Raw genomic sequence first — 27,278 nt, 5'->3', positions numbered from 1 at the left:
GAGGTTGCTGGCTGTAACTGGACATGGCCAGGGGCTTTGTTGACAGCTTCTGTGTTGCTCTCGGGAGCCAGGATGGAATCCTGAGCCCGCTGTGCCCCGGGAATGCTCACCTTGGGAAAGGGGAACACAAAAACACCGACGTTTGTTGTGGTGACCGGAGCCTGGAGGTTACTCTCGAGCAGGAGCCGGGGCTGAGGGAGGGAGGCAGGTGGTGGTGAGAACGCTTTGTTTGGGAAAGTTTTCCTCATTGTGTCCAACAATTCTTCTGAGATGATCCTTCCTGTGGGCTGAATCATCGTCTGGGCCAGCGCTGGCTCTCGGGCCCTGCGGCCGAATCCTGCGCCCTTGGGGCATCCACAGGGGCCCAGCACCCCGCAGGACCACACCCCTGGGCTTGGAATCACCACCCCTGGCTGTCTCCCTCACCCCTTTGGGGTCTGCTTTTCCCAAGGAAGCTCGCAGGGACTCGTGCCTTAGTGCACAAGTCATTCCCCACCATCCCTCTCCTCGCTGAGAGGAGGCTCACAAGCAAACTGCCAAGGCCACCCCGGCGGGGTGTACGTGTGTTTGGCCACTTCCCCACGCAATTTCCACATTTTTTTGGAAGCCATCCTTAATTTGTGTAATTTTTAACAGCCCCTGGCCTCCGTACCTGCAGGGCTGCAGCGGTGCAGGGCTGGGAGGGCTCACGTACACACAGCTGGCACTGCCTGCCTGTTTGATCTCAAATGCCCCTCTGGCGAACTTGTGGGGGTTTTTTTTGGTCACTTGTAAGTAAACAAGCCTCTGTCCCCGTTCATCTTCCTTGGTGAGTAATGGAAACCAAGTGGGAGAAGATTTCTGTTCCCCAGTGTTCCGGTTGCATCTCTGAGGCTGTAATTTGATTTTACATTGCAAATTAAACAATACTTGGAAAGATGCAAATCAGGGCGGAAATAGAGGTGGGTGCTGCTAAGTGGGGGTGTTGCAGCTCCTCCGTGCATCTGTGGGGGTGTGCAAAACACCCCATGGCCCGAGGAGCACGGGAGGTCACCGAGAGTGTCCCAGGGGAGCTGCTGTGTTTCAGTCCTCGCTGGCTTCAGGCTGCTGAGTTCCCTGGTTCACTCAGCAGAACGAGTTTGTCCCTTTGGACAGCAATCCACGTGTGAGTGTGGAGCGTCTGCAGCTCTCGTGGCTGTGCAGCTCTGTGGTACAATAAATGACCCGGGAAAACCAGGCTGTGGATTTATGCTCAGTCTTCTCCCTGAAGCTTTCTGTTCTGTTTAATGGAATATAACCCCTGGCTTTGGGAATGACCCCATATCTACGGAATTTCAGTAGTCTTGCGGTGGCAAATGTGTTGATGTTGTTGAATGCACGAGAGGCGGAACCAGGGAAGGTTCTCCAAGGGGCTGTCTGGGCTTTTAGGGCAGAATGGATGGAGAGCAGCCCTGGGGAGAAGGACTTGGGGGTGCTGGTGGGTGAGAGGCTCAACCTGCCCCGGCCATGGGCACTGAGCCCAGAAACCCCCCCTGTGCTGGGCTGAGCCCCCAGCGTGGGCAGCAGGGGAGGGGGGATTCTGCCCCTCTGCCCCGCTCAGCTGAGACCCCACCTGCAGAGCTGCCCCAGCCCTGGGGAGCAACATCAGGAGCACGTGGAGCTGCTGGAGCCACTCCAGAGGAGGCCACGGAGATGCCCCAAGGGCTGGAGCCCCTCTGCTCTGGAGCCAGGCTGGGAGAGGAGAAGGCTCCAGGGAGAGCTCAGAGCCCCTTGCAGGGCCTAAAGGGGCTCCAGGAGAGCTGCAGAGGGACTGGGGACAAGGCCTGGAGGGACAGGACCCAGGGAATGGCTTCCCAGTGCCAGAGGGCAGGGCTGGATGGGAGATTGGGAAGGAATTGTTCCCTGGGAGGGTGGGCAGGCCCTGGCACAGGGTGCCCAGAGCAGCTGGGGCTGCCCCTGGATCCCTGGCAGTGTCCAAGGCCAGGTTGGACATTGGGGCTTGGAGCAGCCTGGGACAGTGGGAGGTGTCCCTGCCCATGGCAGGGGTGGCACTGGATGGGCTTTGAGTTCTCTCCCAACCCAGACCTCTCCATGATTCTGTGACAGACATTGTGCTGTGACACCCTCCCATAAAGGGGGTACCACAGGGTCAGGTCTGGGCCACCTCCTTGTTGTTCTGCAGGGTTGGGTTTATCCCAAGCTGCTTCCAGAGGTTTGGGACATCCCCTTGTGCTCTCCCAGCCTCCGTGGTCCCTGTCACAAAGCAGTGGCACCGCAGGGCTGTCCGGCCTGGCTGTGGGGTTCCCACTGTCACCTCACCCTGGGTCTCTGTTTCCCTTTGGGCAGAGGGAGCAGAGCTGCCCCTCCAAAGCATGGCTGATCTGAGAGACAGCAGAGAAAAGCGACTCCTCTGACACCTGTTGTGGGGCTGACTCAGCCCGGTGTTATTCTTGGTCTGTTTCCCTTGGACCCTCCTTGTCCTCCTGCTTCTTGCAGGGCCGTCAGGCCTGGATGGAGCCTGGGCATGAGGGACATGGGTAGGTTTGTCCTGGAGAGGCTGGAGACCAGGGGCACGGTGGGTTCATCCCACAGACTGATGACCTTTAGAAAGCCCTGCCTGCGTTATCCTCCATCCCCTTCTCCTGCCGCTCCTTTGTGCTCGTGTTTGGTCACTGCTGGCCTTTGTTTTTACAGCTGGGGGAAGTGTTTTGAGCTTTAAAGTTTATTTTCTTCCCTCTGGTTGTCGTCACAGGTTTGTTTTCTTTCTCCGTGTGGCATCTTGCTGGCTCTCCCAGGGGCTGGGAGAGGGGCTGGCTGCTGCTCTCGGGGCGTTCCTGCTGCAGGGAGCGGATCCTCCCTGTGTTTGGGAGGCCCAAAGGCCTCCCTGCCTTCACTTCTCTCACTGGGTTTCTATCACAGGATCCCAGAAAGGTTTGGGTTGGGAGAGACCTCAAAGCCCATCCAGTGCCACCCCTGCCATGGGCAGGGACACCTTCCACTGTCCCAGGCTGCTCCAAGCCCCAATGTCCAGCCTGGCCTTGGGCACTGCCAGGGATCCAGGGGCAGCCCCAGCTGCTCTGGGCACCCTGTGCCAGGGCCTGCCCACCCTCCCAGGGAACAATTCCTGCCCAATCTCCCATCCAGCCCTGTCCTCTGGCACTGGGAAGCCATTCCCTGCGTCCTGTCCCTCCATGCCTTGTCCCCAGTCCCTCTGCAGCTCTCCTGGAGCCCCTTTAGGCCCTGGAGGGGGCTCTGAGCTCTCCCTGGAGCCTTCTCCTCTCCAGGTGAGCACCCCCAGCTCTCCCAGCCTGGCTCCAGAGCAGAGGGGCTCCAGCCCTTGGGGCATCTCCGTGGCCTCCTCTGGAGTGGCTCCAGCAGCTCCACGTGCTCCTGCTGTTGTTCCCCAGGGCTGGGGCAGCTCTGCAGGTGGGGTCTCAGCTGAGCGGGGCAGAGGGGCAGAATCCCCCCTCCCCTGCTGCCCACGCTGGGGGCTCAGCCCAGCACAGGGGGGGTTTCTGGGCTCAGTGCCCATGGCTGGGGCAGGTTGAGCCTCTCACCCACCAACACCCCCAAGTCCTTCTCCCCAGGACTGCTCCCATCCATCCCATCCTCCGGGAGGGGCACAGCCCAACAATTCACTGCTGGTGTGAACATTGGCACCCTGGGTCGGGTCCTTGGCCATGCTCTGGACACGGGGGGTGGTGGCTGTGTCCCGGTACCACCATGGGCACCCTGTGCAGTCGTTTTGCAAGGCCTTGATGAGGCTTGGGCTGGCCCAAGTGATTAATTTCCTTAATGATGACTTAAAGGCAAGTTTTTATTTTGATTACCATAAAAACACTCCCTAGAATGCAGTGGGGACCTTCCTCTACAGCTGCAAATGCGATTCATGTCTGAAGTGAGGGATGGCTGAATTTGCTGGTTGGGTTTTGTTGTTTTTTTCTAAAACTTCCTCACCCCTGCTTTGTACATTTATTGTTGCATACAATTATTATTGTTTATGCACAGGGTGGGATTGCTGGGGTGTCCTGTGCAGGGACAGGAGTTGGACTCAGTGATCCTTGTGGGTCCCTTCCAGCTCAGGACATTTCAGGATTCTGTTTCTGGGGTACCACACCAGCACCCCCAAAACCTGCCCGGGGGCTGCCTTGGAACCTGCCCTGTCCTCCAAGAGCAGTTTCAGTGATATCAGAGCATCTTCCAGAAGACCAAGAGTTACTGAAGTACTTCTTTGGCTCTTTCTCCTCTTTCTGGCTTTGTTTGATTTTGGTGTAGTTTTAATTTCCCCCCATAGTTATCCCTCATGGAAAGCCGATGGGGGATGGATCATTTTTCCCCACTCCTTCCCTGGTTCTCTCCCATTTTTCCCCAGCCCCAAACATTTCCTAAAACCCATCTGTGTGTGTGCAGAAACTGCTGAACTGGAATATAGTGCAGGAGATGCCGAGCAGATGCTGAGCAGAGGAATTAACAATCACCAAAGTGGTGGCATCAGCTTTTTGAAGTCAAAAATTATCCCTGAGTGCACATTTGGGGAGGGGGCAGCAGCAGCAGGTGCTTCCCTGGATCAGGGGGGTGTGGGGGTCTGTCCTGGCTTTGGGTTCTGGGTTCATTCACCATCACAAAGATAAAGGGGCAGAATCTGCCCAGAAATCGTGCAGGGATCTGTGGGTTTAACGTGGGTGCTGTTGTGTGTCCCGTTTGGGGGATGGTGTCACTGGGCTGTCCTGGTCCACAGCATCTGTTTGTGGAATCCTGGAATATCCTGAGCTGGAAGGGACCCTCAGGGATCATCAGTGCAGCCCCTGGCCCTGCACAGACACCCCAACAACCCCACCCTGGGCATCCCTGAGAGCGCTGTCCAAACGCTCCTGCAGCTCTGGCAGCCTCGGGGCCGGGACCATTCCCTGGGGAGCCTGGGCAGTGCCCAGCAGCCTCGGGGGGAAGAACCTTTCCCTGAGCTCCATGCCCAGCCCTGACCCAGCTCCAGCCGTTCCCTGGGTCCCTGTCCTTGAGGGAAATGCCACCTGGCCCACTTGATGCCCCTGGACAGGTCAGGAAGTGGCAGCACATTCCACCCTCTGCCATGGGCAGGGACACCTTCCACTGTCCCAGGTTGCTCCAAGCCCCATTGTCCAGCCTGGCCTTGGGCACTGCAGGGCAGCAGAACAGCTGAGCCTCACGGTCCCAACCAGTCAGTTTTGGTCCAACCTCAAATTTCAAGGCAGCGAAGGGGACAAAACCTCCCCTGACCTGCCCCATGAGCAGAGCCCTGCAGGGTGGCAGTGCCAGGGACCTCGTGCTGCCCTCCAGGTGTTCAGGGTGAGTTTTTTACCCCCCCCCTCCCCCGCCTTATTTTTATTTTAATTGTTTTGTCGTGCGCCGGGAAAAGGAAGTGAAGGAATTGTATGGTCCCGTCCACAATCGACGTCCTGTAAACAGCTCCCGGCTGCCGTCCACTCACAGCTGTTTTTTCCTATTTGGGGGTGGATGGGGCTGGTAAATAAACAGGAATTCTGGGAGCTGCTTCCAGCACCCCCTTTTCCCTCGAGGGGCCTGTGCCAGCACCTCAGGGCCTTTCCCAAGGGGTGCCCAGCTGGGTCGTTCCTCACCAAGTGGAGCCAACTCTTGTCAGGAAAAACAACTTTGCTGGTTTTCCTGGGACTAAAGCTAATTACTGGCCGACTAATTTTATTGATTTCCAATCCCTTTTAGCAGAGATTTTGCTGTGGGGCTGATCACCAGAGCGATTAGCACACAAAGCCGCTTAATTTGGAAGTGTTTATCGAGCAGCCTTCTGTCACCTCTGCTTCCAGTCAAAGCACGGGGCCTCCGGTGGCCCTGCCTGTGGTGGCTCGAGCCATCCCACCCCCGAGGGAGGCAGGTGGGGAGCAAGGCTTCTCTGGCTTGAATAACCATGGCAGGGGGCTTGGAACTAGATGATCTTTAAGGCTCCTTCCAACCCAAACCATTCCATGGACCTGAATATTCCATGAGCTTGAAAAGCTGCTGGCTGTGGGGTTTTTACTTCCAGCTGCTGCCACATCCTTCTCCTGCTCCAACCCTCAGGCGCTGCTGTGGCTGCAGAGCTGGAATTTCCCTCCTGGCCCTCAAATCCCCACCACGGGCACTGTGTGGTCTCTCTTGAGGATGGAGGATGTACCTTCGTGGCAGCTACAGCTGCTTCCAGACCTCCTCCAGCCACAGGAGGGATTTGGCCTAAATATTTTTAATAAAATTTAAAATAAAAAAGCTTGGCCCAGTCGTTTTGCTGGGAATCAGATTAGGGAGGGCAGATTGTGGAGGCCGGAGGGAGGGAGAGGCTCAGCCCAGCTCAGTCACAGCTCCAGCAGCACAGAAACCCCAGCAGTGTCCCCCAGCGTCACCCCCAGGGCTGCTGTGAGGGTCCATTGAGGGTCCCTGGCTGCCTCCTCCTCCTCCTGACAGTGAAAACGGGGTGCCTTTGGGACATTTCGAGTCATAGGAAGAAATTCCAGCAATTCCTCCCTGTGAGGGTGGGCAGGCCCTGGCACAGGGTGCCCAGAGCAGCTGGGGCTGCCCCTGGATCCCTGGCAGTGCCCAAGGCCAGGCTGGACATTGGGGCTTGGAGCAGCCTGGGACAGTGGGAGGTGTCCCTGCCCATGGCAGGGGTGGCACTGGATGGGCTTTGAGGTCCCTTCCAACCCCAACCAATCCGTGATTTGGGGCTGCAGCTTTCCAGCAGTGCACGCTGTCCTCAGGGTACCCCTTGGAACAGGATTTAAGAGCAAAAACTCTGTATTTGCTTTACAAATGGTGTCTGAGAGGGCTCAGGAGTAAAACATCCTGTTCTCCATCCCTGCGTGTCCTCTGGATCCGGAGAGATGGCTGCACACCCCTTGAGCTTGGCTTTGAGCAAAGCAGCTGTCAGGGACTGAGCTTGTTTTAAAAGACCTTTCACAGCTCCTGGGATGTCCCGAGTTGGGAGGGACACACGGGGACCCCTGAGCCCAGCTCCCAGCCTAGAGCCCAGCTCCCAGCCTCGAGCCCAGCTCCCAGCCTTGAGCCCAGCTCCCAGCCTTGAGCCCAGCTCCCAGCCTCGAGCCCAGCTCCCAGCCTCATCCTCTTCACACAAAGGCCGTGTGCCCTGGGGCTCTTGGCTGTGCTCAGAGCTGACTCCAGAGCCACATTCCCTCCCACACCATATCCAGGTGCTGTGCTCAGGCTGTTCAGAGCTCAGGGCTCCAGGACCAGCACCTGTGCCCAGCTGGGTTTGGGGGCTCTGGCTGTTGAAACCAGGGCAGCCTCTCTTGGTGTGGCATTTCCAGCTCCCGTGGGTGGTAGCTGGAGGTACAGGCTGGGAACTGAGCAGGAGGATGTGGGGTGTGGGATGGATCACAAAACCCTGCCCCCTTTTAATGCCTTTACACAGAATCCCAGAGTGGTTTGCTGGGTCACGTGGGTCCATCATCTCTGGAGGTGCTGCACAAACCCTGTGAGCTCTGCTGAGCTGGACAGGGAGAAATCCCAGATGTGCAGAAGGCCGAGGGTGAGGATGGCACCAGCCATGGACACTTCCCAACCCATGGACACCCCCCAGCCCCACACCAGGGGCCGCAGTGGCCAGGGAGTGACACCAGAACCTCCCCGTGGCAGCACCAGGGCCCTGTGGCTCTCCGGGGACCCGTCCTGTGCTGGTTCTCCCAGCAGGGACGGCACTTCCAGGTGCCCCAGGATGCCCTTTCGGGAGCAGGGAAATCACTGACTCACAGAATCCCAGAACTGGGTTGGAAGGGACCTTGGAGATCATCCAGTGCCACCCCTGCCATGGGCAGGGACACCTTCCACTGTCCCAGGCTGCTCCAAGCCCCAATGTCCAGCCTGGCCTTGGGCACTGCCAGGGATCCAGGGGCAGCCCCAGCTGCTCTGGGCACCCTGTGCCAGGGCCTGCCCACCCTCCCAGGGAGCAATTCCTTCCTAATATCTGAATTAAATCTGTCCTCCTTTAGGTAAAGCAGTTCCCTTTTCCTTTCCTATCATTCTCTGCCCGTGTTTTTTGTTGGAGTCGTGTGTCCAAAGTGGTTCCGTTCCTCCTGGATGGGGTTGGCTCTCATTGCTCTGTGTCACTGGACACTTGTCCAGAGCCCTTTCTGGGGTTCAGTACTGCACCAAGGATGGCTTTTCTGAGCCGAAATGTGGTTAAATTATTTTTATCCCTGCTGAAGCTTAGGACAGCTCTTGTCTATCAGCTCTTCTTGGCTGCGGCAGGAAAACCGTGAGGGAAAAAAAATGACTGTCTGACAGCTACATCTTATTCTATTAGTATGTTTTAATTAGAACATGAGCAAGAAATGTGTTATGAATATTCATGCTCAGGGTTATTAAAATGCACAATTAATCTGTACGCGGTTTAATAACTGTATTAATGGCGAGAGGAGGTAGTTCCTATTTTTGTCTTTTCTCAATTGGAAAGTGTGCCTTAACTTGGGGAGTTGGGAAATGGGGTTATTTTAAAATCAAGTTGGCTCCTGCCAGCAGCGTGGGCACGCGGGCGTCTCCGAAACTGGCAGAGCTCACGGTGGGAGCACTGGAAGGGTGGCAGAGCCGAGCACTGTTCTGTTCGTGCAGACAGAATTCAGCCCAGTGCCATGGGAGTTCTCAGTCACAGAATCACAAAATCCCACAATGGTCTGGGTTGGGAGAGACCTCAAAGCCCATCCAGTGCCACCCTTGCCAGGGGCAGGGACACCTCCCACTGTCCCAGGCTGCTCCAAGCCCCAGTGTCCAGCCTGGCCTTGGGCACTGCCAGGGATCCAGGGGCAGCCCCAGCTGCTCTGGGCACCCTGTGCCAGGGCCTGCCCACCCTCCCAGGGAACAATTCCTGCCTCCCAATCTCCCATCCAGCCCTGCCCTCTGGCACTGGGAAGCCATTCCCTGGGTCCTGTCCCTCCATGCCTTGTCCCCAGTCCCTCTGCAGCTCTCCTGGAGCCCCTTTAGGCCCTGCAAGGGGCTCTGAGCTCTCCCTGGAGCCTTCTCCTCTCCAGGTGAGCACCCCCAGCTCTCCCAGCCTGGCTCCAGAGCAGAGGGGCTCCAGCCCTGCAGCACCTCCGTGGCTCTTTGGACACGATCTCCCCTCATTTCCTTGGTTTTAGGGTCTTTTTGCCAGCACTGTGGGTGCTTTAGGGCAGGTCTGTGCACAAGGATGGCACAGTTGGGGTGCGGAGGATTCCCCGGGGATCTCCGTCTCACCTGGGGCAGCTCCTGGGCGATGCCCAGAGGCAGGAAACGCATTCCCAGGTGCCCCAAGGTGCCTCTGACCCTTCCCTGGGCACCTGGCTCACCTCCACAGCTGCTGGGGTGCCTTTGGATGATCCCCAGGGTTGCTGAGCTGTGTCCTTCCCACCCCAGCTTCCCTCTGGTTCTCCCCTTGCCCTTCCTCTCCCTCCTCTCATGTCCAGCCACAGAGCTGGGGTGTGACCGTGCATGGGGTGACGCCGTGGCCGGGGCTTTGTGCCTTGAGTGGAGCAAATCCTGCTGATGGGAGCTTCTCCTGACACACCTGTCCTCGGCCAAACGTTGGGGTTTTGCAGGGTTGGCCGAGGGCATTGGCTGCCAAATTGTAGCTCCTTAGGAATACGAAGGGAGGGAGGAGTGGGCTGGCAGGGAATGTAGGACACATGCCAGACGTTGAAAGAGGGCAGTCTGCTTTTTCCTGGCTTCATCCCAGAAATCCCTGAGTTCCTAAAACACCTGCAGGCTGAAAATAGGGAGATTTTTTGCTGGTGCCTTTCAAGCCAGTGGCTGCAGCTTGGGGAAGGTGCAAGGCTTTATTTTCCAAGAGACATCGGACAGAGCTGGCATGGGCACCTTCAGAGGTGCTTCCAGAGCCTTGGGGTGCTCTTTCCTGCTTTGGTGGGAGAATGGAACCTCACTTCACCTTGGCAGCCACAGGAGCTACCTGGAGGTACAGGAGACTTTTTGGGTTTCCCCAGGGGTTACAGAATCCCAGAATCCCAGGCTGGTTTGGGTTGGAGGGTCTTGAAGCCCATCCCATTCCACCCCTGCCATGGCAGGGACACCTCCCACTGTCCCAGGCTGCTCCAAGCCCCAGTGTCCAGCCTGGCCTTGGGCACTGCCAGGGATCCAGGGGCAGCCCCAGCTGCTCTGGGCACCCTGTGCCAGGGCCTGCCCACCCTCCCAGGGAACAATTCCTTCCTGAAAAAGAAAGGGTTGGTTTGCTGTGACCCCACTTGGGGTCCCAAAGGGGCCAAGGAGGGGGTCTGGGACCTGGACATGCTCCGGACGAGTGGCTCATCCTCGGCAGCCGCTGTTGGAGCTCCCAGGGGTTTGGCCCCTCAGCAAGGTCTCTGCCATGCTGGTGGCACCACAGGGTGCAGCAGCTCATGCCAGGGGTTTGTCCTTGTCCAGGGCATGTGTGACCCTCAGCCTCAGCCTTTGCTGCCCGTGCCACTCGCTGTCTCCTCTCCCTCCTTCCTCAGGGAGACGGGGCAAGGATTTACTTCTATTTCTCAGGAATTTTGGCACAGAGTCCCAGAATGGGTCAGGTTGGAAGGACCACAGTGGCTCATGTGGCCTCACCTCCCTGCTCAAGCAGGGGCATCCCAGAGCACAGGGCACAGGGTTGTGTCCAGACTGTTCTGGCATAACTCAGGAGCAGATCTGCAGGGACGTTCGAGGGAGGGAGACTCAACAGCCTGAGGAGAATTTCCCTGGACTTCCAGGCACCCCAGCTCTCCAGGCATATCCTGGCCTGGGAATGCTGCTCTGCTGTGGGTGGGGTGGTGGCAGGACCAAGGGCTCTGTGAGAGCTCAGGGTGAGCCAGGGTGGCCCAGGCCCCCCAAAGCCCGTCCTGCGTGGGGCAGGGTGGGTGTGAGGCTCGGGACCCCCACGCCTTGGCTTCCCCTCTGCCTCTGAGGCTCCTGGGGCTCCTCCTGGGGACTGTGGTGCTGCAGTCCTTGTCCTTCCAGCCCGAAGGGACCACTTGTCCAAGGATGTCCAAGGCTGCTGATCCTGCTCATGTCTTCTCCCCGACCCTTGGGGAGCTTTAAAAGCACCCATGACAGCAAAATGACTCAAAGGAGCGTTTCTGCCTCCTGCCTCGCCGGGCTTCGCAGGGATTGCAGATGAATTGCTTTGGAAAAACACATTAGCAAAGCAAAAGTTTATTCTAGGAAGTAGGAGGTGGGAGAATTGGCAGTAATTCTCCCTAGTATCCAAGGTATTATTAGAGGCTTATCCCTGCTCTGCACAGTAATCACATTGGAAATTTTTGATTAGAAAACAAAATCTAAATGAGAATTATGAATATTCATTAGGTGTGGAGATTAATATGCATAATTATGCAAATTAGACAGCAATTAAACACCAATTCTCTGGGGAAATGATTAACACAAAGGCACAGAAATAGAAGGATGTAATTTGAAAGAAGTTTCTGGTTAAATGAACAGTGAGGGGAGCGGAGGAGACAAATCCGAGGCATGTTTGCCATAATAATCAGCCTTGCCAAGCAAAATGGGAGTGAGCCCTGGCCCCCTGCCCCCGTGTCCTTGCTGCCACTCAGCTCCCTGCTCCCGAAAGGGCATCCTGGGGCACCTGGAAGTGCCGTCCCTGCTGGGAGAACCAGCACAGGACGGGTCCCCGGAGAGCCACAGGGCCCTGGTGCTGCCACGGGGAGGTTCTGGTGTCACTCCCCGGCCACTGCGGCCCCTGGTGTGGGGCTGGGGGGTGTCCATGGGTTGGGAAGTGTCCATGGCTGGTGCCATCCTCACCCTCGGCCTTCTGCACATCTGGGATTTCTCCCTGTCCAGCTCAGCAGAGCTCACAGGGTTTGTGCAGCACCTCCAGAGATGATGGACCCCCACCCTGCTCAGCCCCTCTCAAATCCCTGGATTTACCCCCTTTGAGCACCAACTGCTGCTCACCAGCCCCTGGTCAGCCCCTGGAGCAGGAGATGGAGCAGCACAGTCAGAGATCCTGCAGCTGAGTCAGGTCGAGGCTGTTTTCCAGGGAAGGTTCCTTCCGTGTGGTTGTGGTATCAGCTGGAACTGTGGGAGCTGCGCTGATGCAGCATCCCGGGCTTTTGTGTCATGCTGGATGTTCCCATCCCACTGAAGGGGCTCCAGGAGAGCTGCAGAGGGACTGGGGACAAGGGCATGGAGGGACAGGACACAGGGAATGGGTTCCCAGTGCCAGAGGGCAGGGCTGGATGGGAGATTGGGCAGGAATTGTTCCCTGTGAGGGTGGGCAGGCCCTGGCACAGGGTGCCCAGAGCAGCTGGGGCTGCCCCTGGATCCCTGGCAGTGCCCAAGGCCAGGCTGGACATTGGGGCTTGGAGCAGCCTGGGACAGTGGGAGGTGTCCCTGCCCATGGCAGGGGGTGGGATGAGCTGAGTAAGGTCCCTTCCAGCCCAAACCATTCCGGGATTCCCTGGCTCCTCGGGTGCCTCGTGCAGCCCAGGAGCTGCTGCCTGCGTGGCCTTGGCAGGGGATGAAAGGAGCCGATTTCCCACCGCAGCCTGTGCAGAAACATCACAAATCCTTCTGCCCGCTCCTCTGCCGGTTTGGGCTGGATCCCTTCTTGCTGAGGATATTCTTGGGAGGGCTAAAGCTGGCAAGGCCGGGAGCGTGCTGTGCTGGCCCCACCTCCTCAGGGGGACCTCGGGGGGCTGCAGGAGCACCCCTGGACAGGTGGCTCTGGAGCGTTGGACCCCCAGCACTTCCCACCTGAGGATTTCACCTCTGGGCACTCTGTGCTCAGGGGCAATGCTGAACAGGGTTTGGTTGTGATCTTGCAGCACCATGGGCAAACTTCAAGTCCTGCTGGAGCATCCAAATGGATGCGATGTGGTTTTGGTTCATAGTTTAGTCCCTTTCACCGTGGGTGAAGGAGGTTCGTGGGTGCTCTCTGGAGTAAAGGAGTTAAAATACTTGTTGCTCCTCTTCCCACTGTCCCACGTTTTGAACCATTTCCAGCCTGTGGTGGGATTTGCTTTGAAGTTTGTGGAGTAACTCCCAGCGGGAGTGGGAAGGTGAGGAGGCAGAGGGGAGGCTCAGTCACGCCAAGTGGAAGTGGTTTATTAATGAAAATATTGTTTTGTTTGTAGAAGGAAGAGTTAATTTTACGAGAACACCTTTGAGGCTTTGCTGATAAAGCAAAGAGTAACCTTTGTTCTTCCTGTTTTTCGGTAGGCTTGGATGAAAGGCCGGGATCAGGTTCCTGGGGAACGGGAGATCAAAACAGCTCCACGTTTGACCAAGGAAGGGTAAGGACGAAGCACAAACACCCAGCTCCAACCAAAGCAAGCGGGGGCTTTCCTGGGCCTTTCAGAGCGTTGGGCCTAACCCTGCAACAGCTTTCCTTGCCCCATTTTGGACGTGCATCCTGGGAAGTCTGTAGGGTTTCCTCCATCCCCATCTCCCCAGGCGTTCCTGCCTTGAGGTCTCCTTGAGGTTCCTCCTCCAAAAACCTCTGCCAGACCTGCACTAGGAAGGGCTTCTGTGGCTGCTCAGGCATCTCCTTCCCTGCACCCGGTGTTGGCGTGGGAAGAGGGGGCTCAGGGGGTGGGACAGGTCCCCAGAGGAGACACGGGTGGGTGGGTTGAGGGATCTGAGTAGGTTGAGGGATCTCATCTGATGGCAAAGCTTCCTGGGCACCCTCCCCCCAAGACTTTGGGAACTTGAGGAGGGAATCCCTGCAGTCCATCACCCTGTCCAGCCCTTGGTGGGGATGGAGAACTTGGGAAGAGTTTTGCAGGGAAGGAGTTGAGGCTGCAACACCTCATGACTGGGGCCTGAGTATGGGAAGAGAGAAACACCATGAACTTCATGGAAATGGGGTTATTTTTGTTTTAACGGGTTTGTGTGATTTGTTTTTGCAATGGCACCTTTCCCTCCCCTCCGGTCAGCGGCGTTGCTGGGGCTGTGGTGTCAACTCTCATTTGTATATTTAGAATTTATATCTTTATATAAATGTATCTAAAAATACACATTTATATTTATCCAGCCTTTTCCTCGCCCCTTCACCCCCCTGGTTCAGGGAGGGGCTGCCTGGCTCTTGCCTGGTGGGTGCTGCCCAAGAGCTGCCAGGACATGGTGCCATGTCCCCTCCCAACACCACAGCCTCTGCACTGCCCACCTCTCCCTCAGCATGAGGATAAAATCCTTCCCATGCCCTTTTTACAAGGAGCCTTTGGCTTTGCCCCTTCCTGGGAGAGGCTGGCCCTGGCAGCCTCGTGTTTCGGGACTGGGCTCAGCATCCCCACGCTCCCTGTGACTGTTCCTTGTTTTCCCAGCAGAGCTATGGCGAAGGCCCCCACTACGGCGAGCACCGGGATCTGCCATCCCATAACAGCATCTCCTCGTCACCGTTCCTGGGAGCTGGACTCGTGGGTGAGTGCCTGCAGCTGCCTGCCAGCTCCCCGGGGCAGGGGACTCGTGGCACTGGCTGGCCCGTGCTGGGGGGAGCGTTGGGACAGCATTGCTGTTCCCTGTGCTGGAGCTGCTCCAGGTGTTCTCCAAGCTGTGGTCCAGGGGGGTGGTGTCCAGAGGGTTCCGTCAGTGCCAGCTGTGCCAGCTGTTTTGTGTGTGTGGTTATTCCCCTGCTTTATGGTGGCAGCTCGAGGCAGTAGCAGGGATCGATGCCTGCCAGGATGGGCTGAGTGTGCTCCTGGGAGCTGGGAATCAGGGAGGGAGAGATGCTCATTATTAACGGTTTATTAAGGACTTGGCATGACCCTGCTTGAGTGGGGAGATGGCAGCAGCTGACCCCACTGTGGTCACTTCCAACCAGACCCGCTGGGTGACTGTGACCTGCGAGGGGCTGCTGGCCGTGTCCCAGAGCGCTGGGGATGCTCCCTTTGCTGCAGTGGCGTTTGGAGGGGCCTCTTCCCATATCCTGCCAGGCTCCAGCAGCCTTGCCTGGCTCCTCCATCCCCAGCTCCAGGCAGGCAGCGTGAGGAGCTCACAGGGACTGCCTGGGGACGGTGATCCTGCGTGACCGGATGCGAGTGACCGTTCACCCAGATGCCTCTGCCAGCCCGGGAGTGGGAGGAGAGATAAGAGCAGAAAATATCCCTCCTGGAGGGCTTAGAGAGCTCTAATGGCATTAGGTCAGGAATTGGGGTTAGTCCCCCCCACCTTTGCCCACAAAGGGGTGGTTAAAGCACTCCAGCCCATGCGGGAGGAGCGGGGCCGGGGCAGGGCTCGCTCGTGGTCGGAAGGGAGGGGTAAGAAGAGGGAATCGTGTTTGAAACAGAAAATCCCCCCAGCACAAAATCCCCCCTGTGGACTTGGTGGCAAAGGGGAAGAGCAGAGCAGGGTCGTGCTGGGACAGGAGCAGCCACACGTTGGCCCCTCCTGGCCTGGCTCAGGGCTCGCTGTGAGCTCTGCTCCCCCCTTTCACCCCTTGTGCTGTTGGGGACAGTGCTTGGGTGTCCCTTGGAGATTGTGTGCAGGGGAGGAGCCTTTCTGAGCAGCTCCCCCTGTCCCTCTGCAGGGGAGGATCTTCCTTCTCCTTCTCTGCCCCAAGAGGATGTCAGTGGAGCACAGAGAAGGTTTTGGGTGGGACAGGGGAGCCCTGCTGCAGCCCAGCGGGGTTTGGAGGGGATGTGCGTGGGGGGGACCCAGCCCAGCCCAGCCCTGGGGCCAAGGCAGCCTTGAGAGTTTCCAGCTGAGAAGGAGCTGCCTGGGGAGGAGCACGGAGGTTTCCCCTTTGATGTGTGCAGGGCAAATGCCTTTGGCTCCCTCTCAAAGCCAGGGCTCCCAGTCCCTGGCAGCCACCGCGGCTCTCCCTGCAGGCCCGGCCGGTCCCCGGCACGTGGAGCCCCCGTGGGCGATTCCCAGTGGCTCTGGAGCTGAGGGTGAGCGGTGGCCCCGTGGCCAGCAGGACAGTGGCCACACTCTGGCCCCAGGCTCAAGAGGCTGCGTCTCCCCAGGGGGGTCAGGGGCAGCACCAGGAGCTCCACCACTGAAACAGGGAACAGTCAGGGGGGGAAAAGGGTTTCTCACATTTCCAAGGCCCTTTTGTTCCTAAAATTGAACGTGGTTTAAGTAGAAAGCATCGATTCTGGGAGCAGGTTCCAAAATACATAAATCAGTTTTCATTGTAGAATCAAAGAATCCTGGAGTGGTTTGGGGTAGAAGGGACCTCAAAGCCCATCCAGTGCCACCCCTGCCATGGGCAGGGACACCTCCCACTGTCCCAGGCTGCTCCAAGCCTCAATGTCCAGCCTGGCCTTGGGCACTGCCAGGGATCCAGGGGCAGCCCCAGCTGCTCTGGGCACCCTGTGCCAGGGCCTGCCCACCCTCCCAGGGAACAATTCCTTCCCAGTGTCCCATCTAACCCTTCCTCTTTGTTCATGTGCTGGAAAGGAAGGACACAGGGGAAGAGCAGGGGTGGGATTTTCTCTTCCTCTTCTCCAAGCTGCTTCTGAAGACTTTGAGAGTGGCAAAATGCAAAGGGAAAGGGCATGAAAATGAAATAATGCTTCTGTAAAAGCAGAGGAAAAATGGGAGGGAAAGGAGAGTTTGGGAAATGTGTCCCCTTGGTGCCAGGCCCTGGTTGCCAGCAGGGTGCCCCTCAGGGCAGGAAGTTCATGTTAATGGGGCAGTTGAGTGGAACCAGGGAATTTTAAAATTTGAGGAGGTGGAGGGAGCAGATGAGGATGAACATGTTGTGGTAGCTGATGAATGAAAGGTGTCTGAGACATCTAAGCCCTTCTCCATGATCAGAATTTTCATCTCTTTCCCATTCGACCTCTGTTTCTTCAAGGAGGATCAGGACCTGCGGGAAGAACCATTTTGGGAGCAGCATGGATGCTCTGTGGTGGCAGTGGTGGGTTGGGCCAGGAGAGGGGGAGGCTGAGCTGAAAGGGCCCCCCAAAGTCAGCATTGACTCTGAGCAGTCAGGGTGGTGATGGCTCCTCCTGGGACCCCCATCCTCTGGATTCTGTGTTCCTGGAGTCCGTGCATGTCCCAGGGCCAGGCTGCAGCCCCTTGTCCTCTGAGGATGGGCTTTAGGGACAGCAGGCACCTTCCCACAGCAGAGGGACACCGCAGGCTGGCAGCACTTGGTGGAGAAACGGAGCAAATGGTGATTTTTTGCCTCAATTTTCCACATGGAAAAGGAGGCTGTGCTCTGACCAGTCTTTGGTGGGCTGAGGAGCTCCTGCCAGCCTGAGCTTTGAAGCAGGGGTCGCATCCCTTCCAAGGTGGAGCCTTCCCCTATCCCTGCAGGCTGGTGGCATTTTGGGGCTCTAGAGATCCCAAGGGGGATCCCGGGTACAGCTGGTGCTCCCCCTCCTGCACGAGCCCTGTCACCACTCCGAGTGATCTGGCAGGAGCAGGGAGCAAGGAGAGAGGCTGGGAAGCTGCAGGGTGGAGTGGCCCTCTGGATAAGGGAGCAGTGAAATGTGTCCATCCAGATCTCTGCCCAGCGTGTCCCTGTGCTGGGAGCTGCTGCCACAAACTCCATGAGCAGCAAACTCCGTGGGAAAGGCAGGGCTGGAGGGATTTGCCTGGCCCGGGACAGAAGGAAAGCCAGTCTGAGTTAGGGGGGAGCAGGACACTGCCAGCACATCCCTGAAATCCCCTCCAGGCTGCATCCCTGCCTCCTGTTCCTCTCCTGGTTGGGCCCTTTGGTGTCACCCCAGCCTGAGCTCTCCTCCCCTGCCCAGGGTCCCCATCCCAGGGGCAGTGAGGAGGGGGCTGCGCAGCCCCTGGGGTGGAGCTGGGCGAGTACAAAGCTCTGATTTAGTCCCTGTTTTTCCCTGCAATGGCCCCAGAGCAGGAACAGCAGCCAGAGGGATGGTCACTGCTCCTCACCCCAATCCAGCCCAGTCTCAGGGTGGTGACCTTGTGGCTCTCAGGGTGCACACCTCATCCAAAAGCAGTTTGAAGGGAAAAGCACTGATTTCTGTTCAGCAGTTGACTTTGGGCTCACGGATGTTCTTTGGATGAGCAAAGCTTGGCTTTGGGAGGCACCTTCAGCACGGAGCCCAGAGGGGCTGCACTGGCACAGCACCTGGGGGGTGCTCCCCCTACCCAGGGCTCCCCCAGGGCTGTGGGGGATGCCCTCCCTGCTCTCATTAAGGGGACAGCATGAGGGGAATCTTCAGTCACTTCCCTCTGCCACAGCTTCAGCTCCTCAAGGTGATGGGGAAAACCAGAGCTCTCTGCAGGACTGACTGGGCAGGGAGCTCTGGGCTGTGTTGCACTGGATGGAATAACATAAATTTGTCAAAAGAAGAAGAAAATCAATTAGAAAGTGTCCAAAGGAGGGACACGGAGCTGGGGAAGGGTCTGAGGAGCGGCTGAGGGCACTTGGCTCGTTCAGCTGGAGCAGAGGAGACTGAGGGGAGGCTCCTGGGGGCTGCAGCTCCTCCCGAGGGGAGGCGGAGGGGCAGGGGCTGAGCTCTGCTCTGGGACAGGGACAGGAGCCCAGGGAACGGCTGGAGCTGGGTCAGGGCTGGGCATGGAGCTCAGGGCAAGGTTCTTCCCCCCGAGGCTGCTGGGCACTGCCCAGGCTCCCCAGGGAATGGTCCCGGCCCCGAGGCTGCCAGAGCTGCAGGAGCGTTTGGACAGCGCTCTCAGGGATGCCCAGGGTGGGGTTGTTGGGGTGTCTGTGCAGGGCCAGGGCCAGGACTGGATGATCCTTGTGGGTCCCTTCCAGCTCAGGATTTTCCAGGATTCCATGATTGTAAACCCCTGGATGGAAACACCACCAGTGCTCTGAATGAGAAGCATCCCAGGCTGCTGGGGGGGCTCTTTGAACCAGGTGAGCAAGTGCAGAACCAATGTCTGAGCCCTCCATCGCTCCCTCCTCTTGAGTTTTCCAGCTTTGAGCCTTTGGTGCTGCTCCTGGAGGACAGGGAATGTCCTGGGGAGTTCTGATCTTCCCAGCCTGGGGTGGGGAGAGGTCCCTGGCTGTCCTGGGGTGGTGCCGGGACACAGCACGGTGACAAACCGGCTCATCCCAGAGGGTCAGCAGGGTGAGGAGGGCTTTTCTGTCTGTTTGAAGTCACCAATTTCACAATTTACCATTCATCTTCAGCAGGGACAGGCAGGGAGGGGGGTGGTGAAACAGCGAGGAAACTGATAAGCCATAACAGATTTCTTTCTAGTAATTATTTCAGTAATTAGCTGCCTTTCAGAGCAGCGTTCCTAATCGGGTGGGTATTGTCAGCGCCTGTAGATTGGGGTCTTCCTGGACAATGGGTTTAATCAGGGGCTTGTTGCTGCTCCTGGTTTTTTAACTTCTTTTTTTCCTCCCCGTTTTTAATCCCTGGCTGTGTTTTGCCTCCCCTTTTCCCCCAGGCCGGAATTCTAATGGAATTCTAATGGAATTAGCAATGTGGGGCCGGGGGAGGTGCACGGTGGGTGGTGGCTGTGCTGGGGCTGGGGTGATGTGGGGGCACTGGTTTTGCCAGTGGGTGCTGGAAAAACTTGCAGGCAGCATTTTAATACTTTTTCTCGGGCTGTCAAGTGCACGGCCAGGAGTTGGACTTGGATGATCCCTGTGGATCCCTTCCAGCTCAGGCTGTTCCATGACTCTGTGGTCTGTGAGAGAAATGGCAAAGCCATGAGTTTATTTAAAAGCAGTTTGCTGCGGTGGAGGTGAGATGCTGCCGTGATCCAGGGTGCCAAAGCCAACCCCTGACACTGCCAGAGCTGGTGGGAACCTCTGGGAAGAGCAGTTTTTATTTTTCCACCTCGTTCCCCCCGAGCTCAGGGCAGCTGTGCCGTTGGGAGGAGTCACACACACGGCGTGGGGGGTTTCTCTGGAAAAGCCCTGGGTGAAGGCAGGGCCTGGGGAAGGCTTCCCAGAGCCCCACGCAGCCAGATCCTGCAAGAGGGAACATGCTGGGAGAGGAGAGAGGCTGGAAAGGGCTTCTTAGCATGGCTGGAGGCAGCCAGGTGAGGGGCAGGAGAAGGAGCTGGCGGGGGGAAGGGCAGGAGGGGGATGCCAGAAAGAGCTGGAAATGCTGAATGCTCTCAGCCAGTGTCTGGGGGCACTGACTCGAGGTGCCTCTGCTGTGCTTCACATCCTTTCCAAAGGAAACCCTCTTCCTCTCCAAGGGATTTATTCCCACTATCTTCTCCTCCTTCTCCTCCTCCCACAAGATCCCTCCATGCCCATCTGCAGGATTTCAGTAATTCTCTTGGCGGCAAGATGGCGTCTGGGGAGATTCCTGGTGGTTTTTTCCCACCCTGGTCCTTGCCTTCTTCCTGGGGCTTTGCCACCTTTCCTGGTTGGTGCCCTGGGCTGTGGCTGCCAGGGGGTGACGGGTGGATCTGGGTTTGCCACCTGTGCCATCTCCTTGCCCACAGAAACAGCTCCTTCTGCTGGCAGGTTCAGCCTTTCCTTGTGCACCTTTTGAATCTCAGCGGGCTTAGGTACATTCCAATCCAGAAAAGTTTGCCATTCTTTCTACTGCCTTGTTTTCGTAGACAATTGAATGTAAAATTTCTTCTGCTGAGTTTTTACTGCTTTTTTCCCTTGTTATGTGATGATGGAGGGTGCAGGAGCTGGGGCTGGCCAGGGCTGCTCTCTCTTTCCCAGTGTCCCCCATCCCATGAGGCACCCGCAGACCCAAGGGTGCAGCAGATGCTGAGTGAGAAATGAGAGACATCCAGGGAAGGTTGTGGGTTTGGAGCAGAGCTGGCACTGAGTTCAGAGAATCCTGGAAAATCCTGAGCTGGAAGGAACCCTCAGGGATCATTGATCCAGCCCCTGGCCCTGCCCAGACACCCCAACAACCCCACCCTGGGCATCCCTGAGAGCGCTGTCCAAACGCTCCTGCAGCTCTGGCAGCCTCGGGGCCGGGACCATTCCCTGGGGAGCCTGGGCAGTGCCCAGCAGCCTCGGGGGGAAGAACCTTTCCCTGAGCTCCATGCCCAGCCCTGACCCAGCTCCAGCCCTTCCCTGGGCTCCTGTCCCTGTCCCAGAGCAGAGCTCAGCCCCTGCCCCTCCGCCTCCCCTCGGGAGGAGCTGCAGCCCCCAGGAGCCTCCCCTCGGTCTCCTCTGCTCCAGCTGAACGAGCCAAGTGCCCTCAGCCGCTCCTCAGACCCTTCCCCAGCTCCGTGTCCCTCCTTTGGACACTCTCCAACAGCTTTGGATCCTTCTGATCTCTTGGTGCCCAGAGTGCCCCCAGCACTGGAGGTGAGGCTGCCCCAGTGCAGAGCAGAGCGGGACAATCCCTCCCTGGCCTGGTGCCCCCCAGGACACGGTGGCCCTTTGGGCTGCCAGGACACACCGGGGACTCAGATCCAACTTGGACTGACCAGGACCCCCAGGTCCCTTCCCACGGCGCTGCTCTCCAGCCTCTCGTTCCCAGTCTGTCCCTGCATCCTGGGCTGCCCCATCCCAGGGCAGGATCCAGCACTTGCCCTGTTAAACATCACATGGTTGGGGATTGCCCAGTGTCCCTTCACACTTCCACAAATATCTGGGGGCCCCCTGGTTCAGCCCGAGTTCTCAGGTGATGTCAGAGGCTGCTGGACGGGGTCTGGAGCAGCCTGGGATGGTGGAAGGTGTCCCTGCCCATGGCAGGGCTGGAACTGGATGAGCTTTAGGGTCCCTTCCAACCCAAACCATCCTGGGATTCCGTGATTCCCCACGCCAGTGACACATGGAAGCAGCAGTGTGTTATCAGACAGGAGACCTGGCTGCTGCTGTCCAGCCAAACCCCCGTGGCATTACCCTGCCTCTCCTGTGCTTTAGGAGCAATCAGGAGCTGCCTGATGCCACAACCTGCTGAGTCCTTTGTGCCTGTGGCCGGTGCTGCAGCAGATCGAGCTCTTAAGCTCTTTTAGAAATTAGGTCATTTAGGAGATCCATCCCCTGACATTCTGACCTTTGTTTACTTAACGTTTAAGCCTCTGAAAGGAAATGGCAGCAGCGCCCAGAGCCTCCGGCTGTCGCTGGAGGTGAGGGAGGGGGAGGCTGCACCGTGCCAGGACCTTCCCATCAGGGAAGCTCTGGGGCTTGGGGGTTGTACTGGGGGAATCCACTCTAAAATATTTGGGTTGAGTTCAAGGCCTCCATGGTAAGGTTTTAAAATGAGCAGCCTCCTCTCTCTCCCCATCTGGCACAGGGTGCCCAGAGCAGCTGGGGCTGCCCCTGGATCCCTGGCAGTGCCCAAGGCCAGGCTGGACAGGGCTTGGAGCAGCCTGGGACAGTGGGAGGTGTCCCTGCCCGTGGCAGGGGTGGCACTGGATGGGCTTTAATGCCCCTTCCAACCCAAACCACTCAGGCATTCTCTGATCCCTTGGCCCTGTGCTTCAAGGGGGCTGGTTTGAGGCATTTTGTTTCCCCTCCCCTCTTCATCTGCTCCCCAAAACCTCTTAGTGGTGTGGGGAGGGTCCTGCCAGCCCCTTCGTCGCCCCAGTGCATTAACCTGCATCTTAGTGGCCTCAGGGCTGGCTTTAGGCTAAGCAGATTGGCAAAATCCTGCCCCTCCCAATTTTGCTCACTAAGCCAGACCAGAGGCAGGATGTGATCTGTGATCCCCTTTTCGGGAAGGGTTTGGGGGTGGGGGCTGCTGGAGTGCCTGTTCCCCACTGGAAGAATGTCTGGCTTTGCTTTAGGGGGATGGAGAGAATCCCAAAGGACGCTGTTGTGCCTGCGGCTGCTCTGGGCACAGCACAGAACCATTCCCTTTCTCCCAGCCCTGTGTCCTTTGCTGTCCTGGCACCTCTGGGTGCTGCTGGCTGAGGCCATGCTGTGCCCAGGGCAGTGACCATGAGGCAGGAGAGTGCCAGGATGTTTTGGGGAGGGAGCATCCCACCAGGGGGCTGGGCTCATTTTTTTGGCCCTTCAAAACTTTATTTTCAGCTGCGTATGTGCAGGGTGAGGTGGGTGTGAGAGAAGCCCTTGTTGATGCTGAGTGCCAGGACAAGGGGGAATGGCTTCCCAGTGCCAGAGGGCAGGGCTGGATGGGATCTTGGGCAGGAATTGTTCCCTGGGAGGGTGGGCAGGCCCTGGCACAGGGTGCCCAGAGCAGCTGGGGCTGCCCCTGGATCCCTGGCAGTGTCCAAGGCCAGGCTGGACACTGGGGCTGGAGCAGCCTGGGACAGTGGGAGGTGTCCCTGCCCATGGCAGGGGTGGCACTGGATGGGCTTTAAGGTCCCTTTTAACCCAAACCACTCTGATTCTCCTGAAGTTCCCAGGGGCACATGGGCACCGCTGGCACGGGGCTGTTCCCACACCGATCCCAGCGGGCAGCGATGCCCCGGCTGTGAGGAACCCGCAGGTTTTGGGAAGTCGAATCTCCCGCAGGAGAGGGGAGGAAGGTGCCCCGGGCCTGGTGTGGGGCAGAGCTCAGCTCTCGTGCGCTGGGATTGCATTTCCTGTTGTCTCAAAGCGCTCCCACAGTCTGGTCCCTCGTCCTGGCCCTTGGTCTGCTCCGGCCCTGCCTCTGCCAAGTGCAGCTGGCCGGGTCTCCGCTGTCTGCGGGGAGGTTTTGGCTCGGGGCTGACCCTGCCAGTTTCCATGGCCACAAGCACTTCCCTGCACCGCTGCAGCTCCAGGCTTTTGGTGTTTATGGACCAGCTCCCCCAGCAGCTCCTGTTTCAGCAGGAGCTTTTCCAGGCTGTCCCTTCATGGAGGGCAGAGGTGCTGCCTCATGGGAACAGGATTTGTCCACCCCCTCCACCTCCCTCTTACCCCAAACTTTGTTTTTTCTCTTCTCCTTCTGCAGGGAAGAGCAGTGAAAGAGCCTCATACTCCACATTTGGAAGAGACACAGGGATGCCAGGACTAAACCAGGTAATGATAAAATGCAGTGAGATTTTCTGCTTCATTTACTGGCTCCCGAAAGTGAGAGTCTGGTCCTGAAAACCAGGCTGGATTTACATCCCAGCTCCATGCACGGGGTCCTGGAAAGCCTCTGCTCTGCTCCAAAACCTCTGTGGAGTGTTGGGGGTTCATGCTGGTGTGTGTTGCTGGCTCCAAAGAGTTGTCAGAGGTTAGAAAATGTTGGTTGTAGCAGCCTCTCGCTTCTTTCCCAAACTTCTCCAGTCTCACTGGTTTTGTTGTTGTTACTCCTGGTTTGTGTTTGATCAGCCATGACCCAGCCACGCTGCCTCGCTGGGGAGTTCCAGGGAGTCAGATCCAAGCAACACCTTCCCTGTGCCAGGCTGGCCCTGGGCAGGGGAGCGTTCCAGGCGGCTTCTTCCCCCTGCCCTGTGTGCCCTGGGCTTTCCCTCTCCCTCTCCAGCAGCATCTCCCAGTTCCCTGGGCAGGGAGGCTCTGTGGGGTGGCTCCTGTCAGTGACTGTCCTGTGCAGCTTTGGCTTCATCGTGGGGCTGTTGCTGTGGGACCTGCAGCAGGAGCTCTCTGTGCAGCTCTGGGGAACAACATCAGGAGCACATGGAGCTGCTGGAGCCACTCCAGAGGAGGCCACGGAGATGCCCCAAGGCCTGGAGCCCCTACGGAGCCAGGCTGGGAGAGCTGGGGGTGCTCACCTGGAGAGGAGAAGGCTCCAGGGAGAGCTCAGAGCCCCTTGCAGGGCCTAAAGGGGATCCAGGAGAGCTGCAGAGGGACTGGGGACAAGGCATGGAGGGACAGGACCCAGGGAATGGCTTCCCAGTGCCAGAGGGCAGGGCTGGATGGGATCTTGGGCAGGAATTGTTCCCTGGGAGGGTGGGCAGGCCCTGGCACAGCTGTGGCTGCCCCATGATCCCTGGAAGTGTCCAAGGCCAGGCTGGAGCAGCCTGGGACAGTGGGAGGTGTCCCTGCCCATGGCAGGGGTGGCACTGGATGGGCTTTGAGGTCCCTCCCAACCCAGACCACCCTGGGGTTCCATGATCTCCACAGTCCAGGAGGGGACCTGGCACAGCAGAGCCACCTCTTGCAGACACAGCCCAGCCCTGTTGGGTCACCCCACATGAACCCCGGGGCTGTGCTGGGGGGAGCAACGGTGCTTCCTGTGGGGAATACCACAGGCGTCAATCCGAGCCCGGAGCGCAGTGGAGCAGCCCTGGATAACCTTCCCTGCTGCCTCCAGCATCCAGAAATAGCTTTTTGGGAAGGAGTGAGCACCTCCCTTTGATGTGTGGCTCCAAGTGCCCCCTCGGTGCCCGGCGTGGTCCTGGGGAAGCAGTCCCGGCACCGGAGCCAAGGGAGGAGTTTTGGCCGGACAGCTTTTGTTTTATCCATGTACACACACACATATTACATGTTTTAATTTTACACAAATTTGTCATAATTTCCTCCTCTCTGAAGTGAGGATGTTTCCTTTGCTGGAGCAGCTGTGCTGGCTGTGCCAGAGTGGATTTCATTTACCACTGAAGCTGCTCAAAGAAAACCGGGCCCGGTGCCAAGTGTTGCTTTTGGATGTGGTGCTTTTGCTGGGCTTTCGTGGAGGAGGGGGAATATAAGGTAACAGAAATGGGGGGGCAAATGGCCGGGAGAGGCCCCGGGAGAGGCGGGCACAGGGCTCGGGATCGGGTGGCAAATCCCACTTGATGCGGAGAGGAGACAAAACCCCCTTGTGGGGGTGGGGGGAGGCCAGCAGAGCCTGTGGTCCCCAGAGCAGTTGTTGCTTCTGGCTCCAGTTTGGGGGAGTGAGGAGTGTCGACTTTTTTTTTATTTGTTTTCGAAAAGATGAAGAATTGTCTGGTGGAGATGCCCTGGATGGGGATCAGGTTCTTCCCCAAAAATGCCCTGCTCTGGGGCAGAGCTGCGGCTTCCCCCTTGTTTAACCCTGAACCATCTCTTGGGGCATCCCCAGGGAGAGGAAACGGGAAGAAAACCCCTTTCTCTGGGAAACTGCCTCAAAATCCCAGTGCCTCCCCTGCCTGCAGGAGGAGCAGGGCAGCAGCTCCTGGGGTCCCTCCGGGTGCTTTCCTTGGCCGGGCACAGAGCGGGTCCGGAGCGAAGGAAACCTGAGCAGTGGAACAGATTGCAGGAATGTCACCAGCTGTGAACACACGAGCTCCTCTTTCCCTCCCTGACCCCTTTCTGGAGGAGATGGAGTTTGGAAGCAAAGATTTTTCTTTCCAGTTTCTCAAAAGCTTAAAATCCTCCTTTATTTCCATGTGTTGCCCTCGGAAGATGGGTCAAAGCTGAGCTTTTGGGCCTTCAGGGCCCTTTGCCAGCCCTGTGCAATTCCATGTAAATACACTGAACTTCCTCTGAGCTGAGAGGGGCAGTGCTGGAGGAGAGGCTCCATCCCAGGAGGGAGCACCCCAGGCTCCGGCTCCCCCAGCTCTGCTGCTTCCCAGCGTGCCCAAGGTCAGCCGGGATAAACACGAGGGGAGGAGTTTCCTGGCTTTAGAAAGAGGGATTTGGCTTCTCCCTGATAAAACTCAGGAGAAAACCACCCTGGGCAGCGGCAGCACCGTTCCATGGCTCTGGTCATGATGTGGGCTGGTGACATGGGGCTCATCCTGCCCTCCTGGACATCAAGGTGACCATGGGACCACACTGTCCCCCCCCCATGGCACCTGCTGGTTTGCATCCCTGGTTTGCAGAGGTTCCTCACTGGGGTCCAGCAGGAAAGCACAAGTTGAAAGGCCCTTTTGTTCCCCGACACCTATTCCCCCACCTCCACCCCCATATTTACGGATTTGCTTTCCCTCCTGGCCCCTTGGCTCGTGTTTATTTTTCCCCTCAGCTGAATTGGTGTGAAGGTGACTCAAAGCAGCTCTGTTCTCTCCCAGTGAGTCGTTTTCCAGTGTAATTCCATGGAAGGGCTTTTCTCTCTCCTTGTTTGCAGCCCGGTTTCCTGCCCAGCGAGATGGGAATCGCCAGCCCCAGCACGCTTTCCCCCACCGGGGGCAAAGGGGGGTCTCAGTATTTTTCTTACCCCAACAATCCTCGCAGGAGAGGTGCTGAGAGCAGCATAGGTGAGTGGCTGCGTGTCCCCCGGGTGCCACCACGCCACAGGGTTGTCACCTGGGCAGGTGCCCTCGTCAGCTCTGCCTTTGGGAATGAGGAGCTGATGCTGGGAATGAGGGCGTTGATGTTGGGAACGAGGGACTGATGTTGCCATAGGTGCACCTGGCATGAATTTGGCATTTGCTCTTTGTTGGGGAGGGAATGCATATAAATACCTCTTACCTATATAGAGATATCTGACTTCAAGAAAGGGGTGCTCAGAGGCAGGTGCAGTTTCCCTCTTTCTGGAAAATGCCGGATTAGCTGAAAGCAGCAAAGCTTGAGGTTCTTCTAAAAACACCTCCAGCCACACTGCACATCACTCGTCCTTCCTGGAAAACCTTGGGCTGCCTCGGAGGCTGTTTCCGTGGCTGGTGGCCCTCCTGGAGCTGCAGCGGGCAGGACTGGCAGGAGCAGGGTG

At 57.9% G+C, this 27,278-nt stretch overlaps 1 protein-coding gene across 11 annotated transcripts in view; it reads left to right on the top strand.

Moving 5' to 3' along the window:
• The window catches only part of TCF3 (transcription factor 3), an 84,240-nt gene that overhangs the window by 29,722 nt on the left and 27,240 nt on the right, over positions 1-27,278 (top strand). For 7 of the 11 annotated variants that reach the window (XM_068997415.1, XM_068997412.1, XM_068997416.1 and 4 more), the window contains exons 4-7: positions 13,168-13,241; positions 14,271-14,367; positions 23,676-23,743; positions 26,697-26,826. In XM_068997415.1, coding sequence (XP_068853516.1) covers positions 13,168-13,241; positions 14,271-14,367; positions 23,676-23,743; positions 26,697-26,826 — 369 coding nt within the window. The remainder of the gene's footprint in view (positions 1-13,167; positions 13,242-14,270; positions 14,368-23,675; positions 23,744-26,696; positions 26,827-27,278) is intronic. The other 4 variants (XM_068997422.1, XM_068997413.1, XM_068997423.1 and 1 more) reach the window with 2 other exon arrangements.

The sequence above is a fragment of the Aphelocoma coerulescens genome, chromosome 28, assembly GCF_041296385.1.
Source record: "Aphelocoma coerulescens isolate FSJ_1873_10779 chromosome 28, UR_Acoe_1.0, whole genome shotgun sequence".
NCBI lineage: Eukaryota > Metazoa > Chordata > Aves > Passeriformes > Corvidae > Aphelocoma > Aphelocoma coerulescens.
This window is presented reverse-complemented; position numbering and strand designations above follow the sequence as displayed.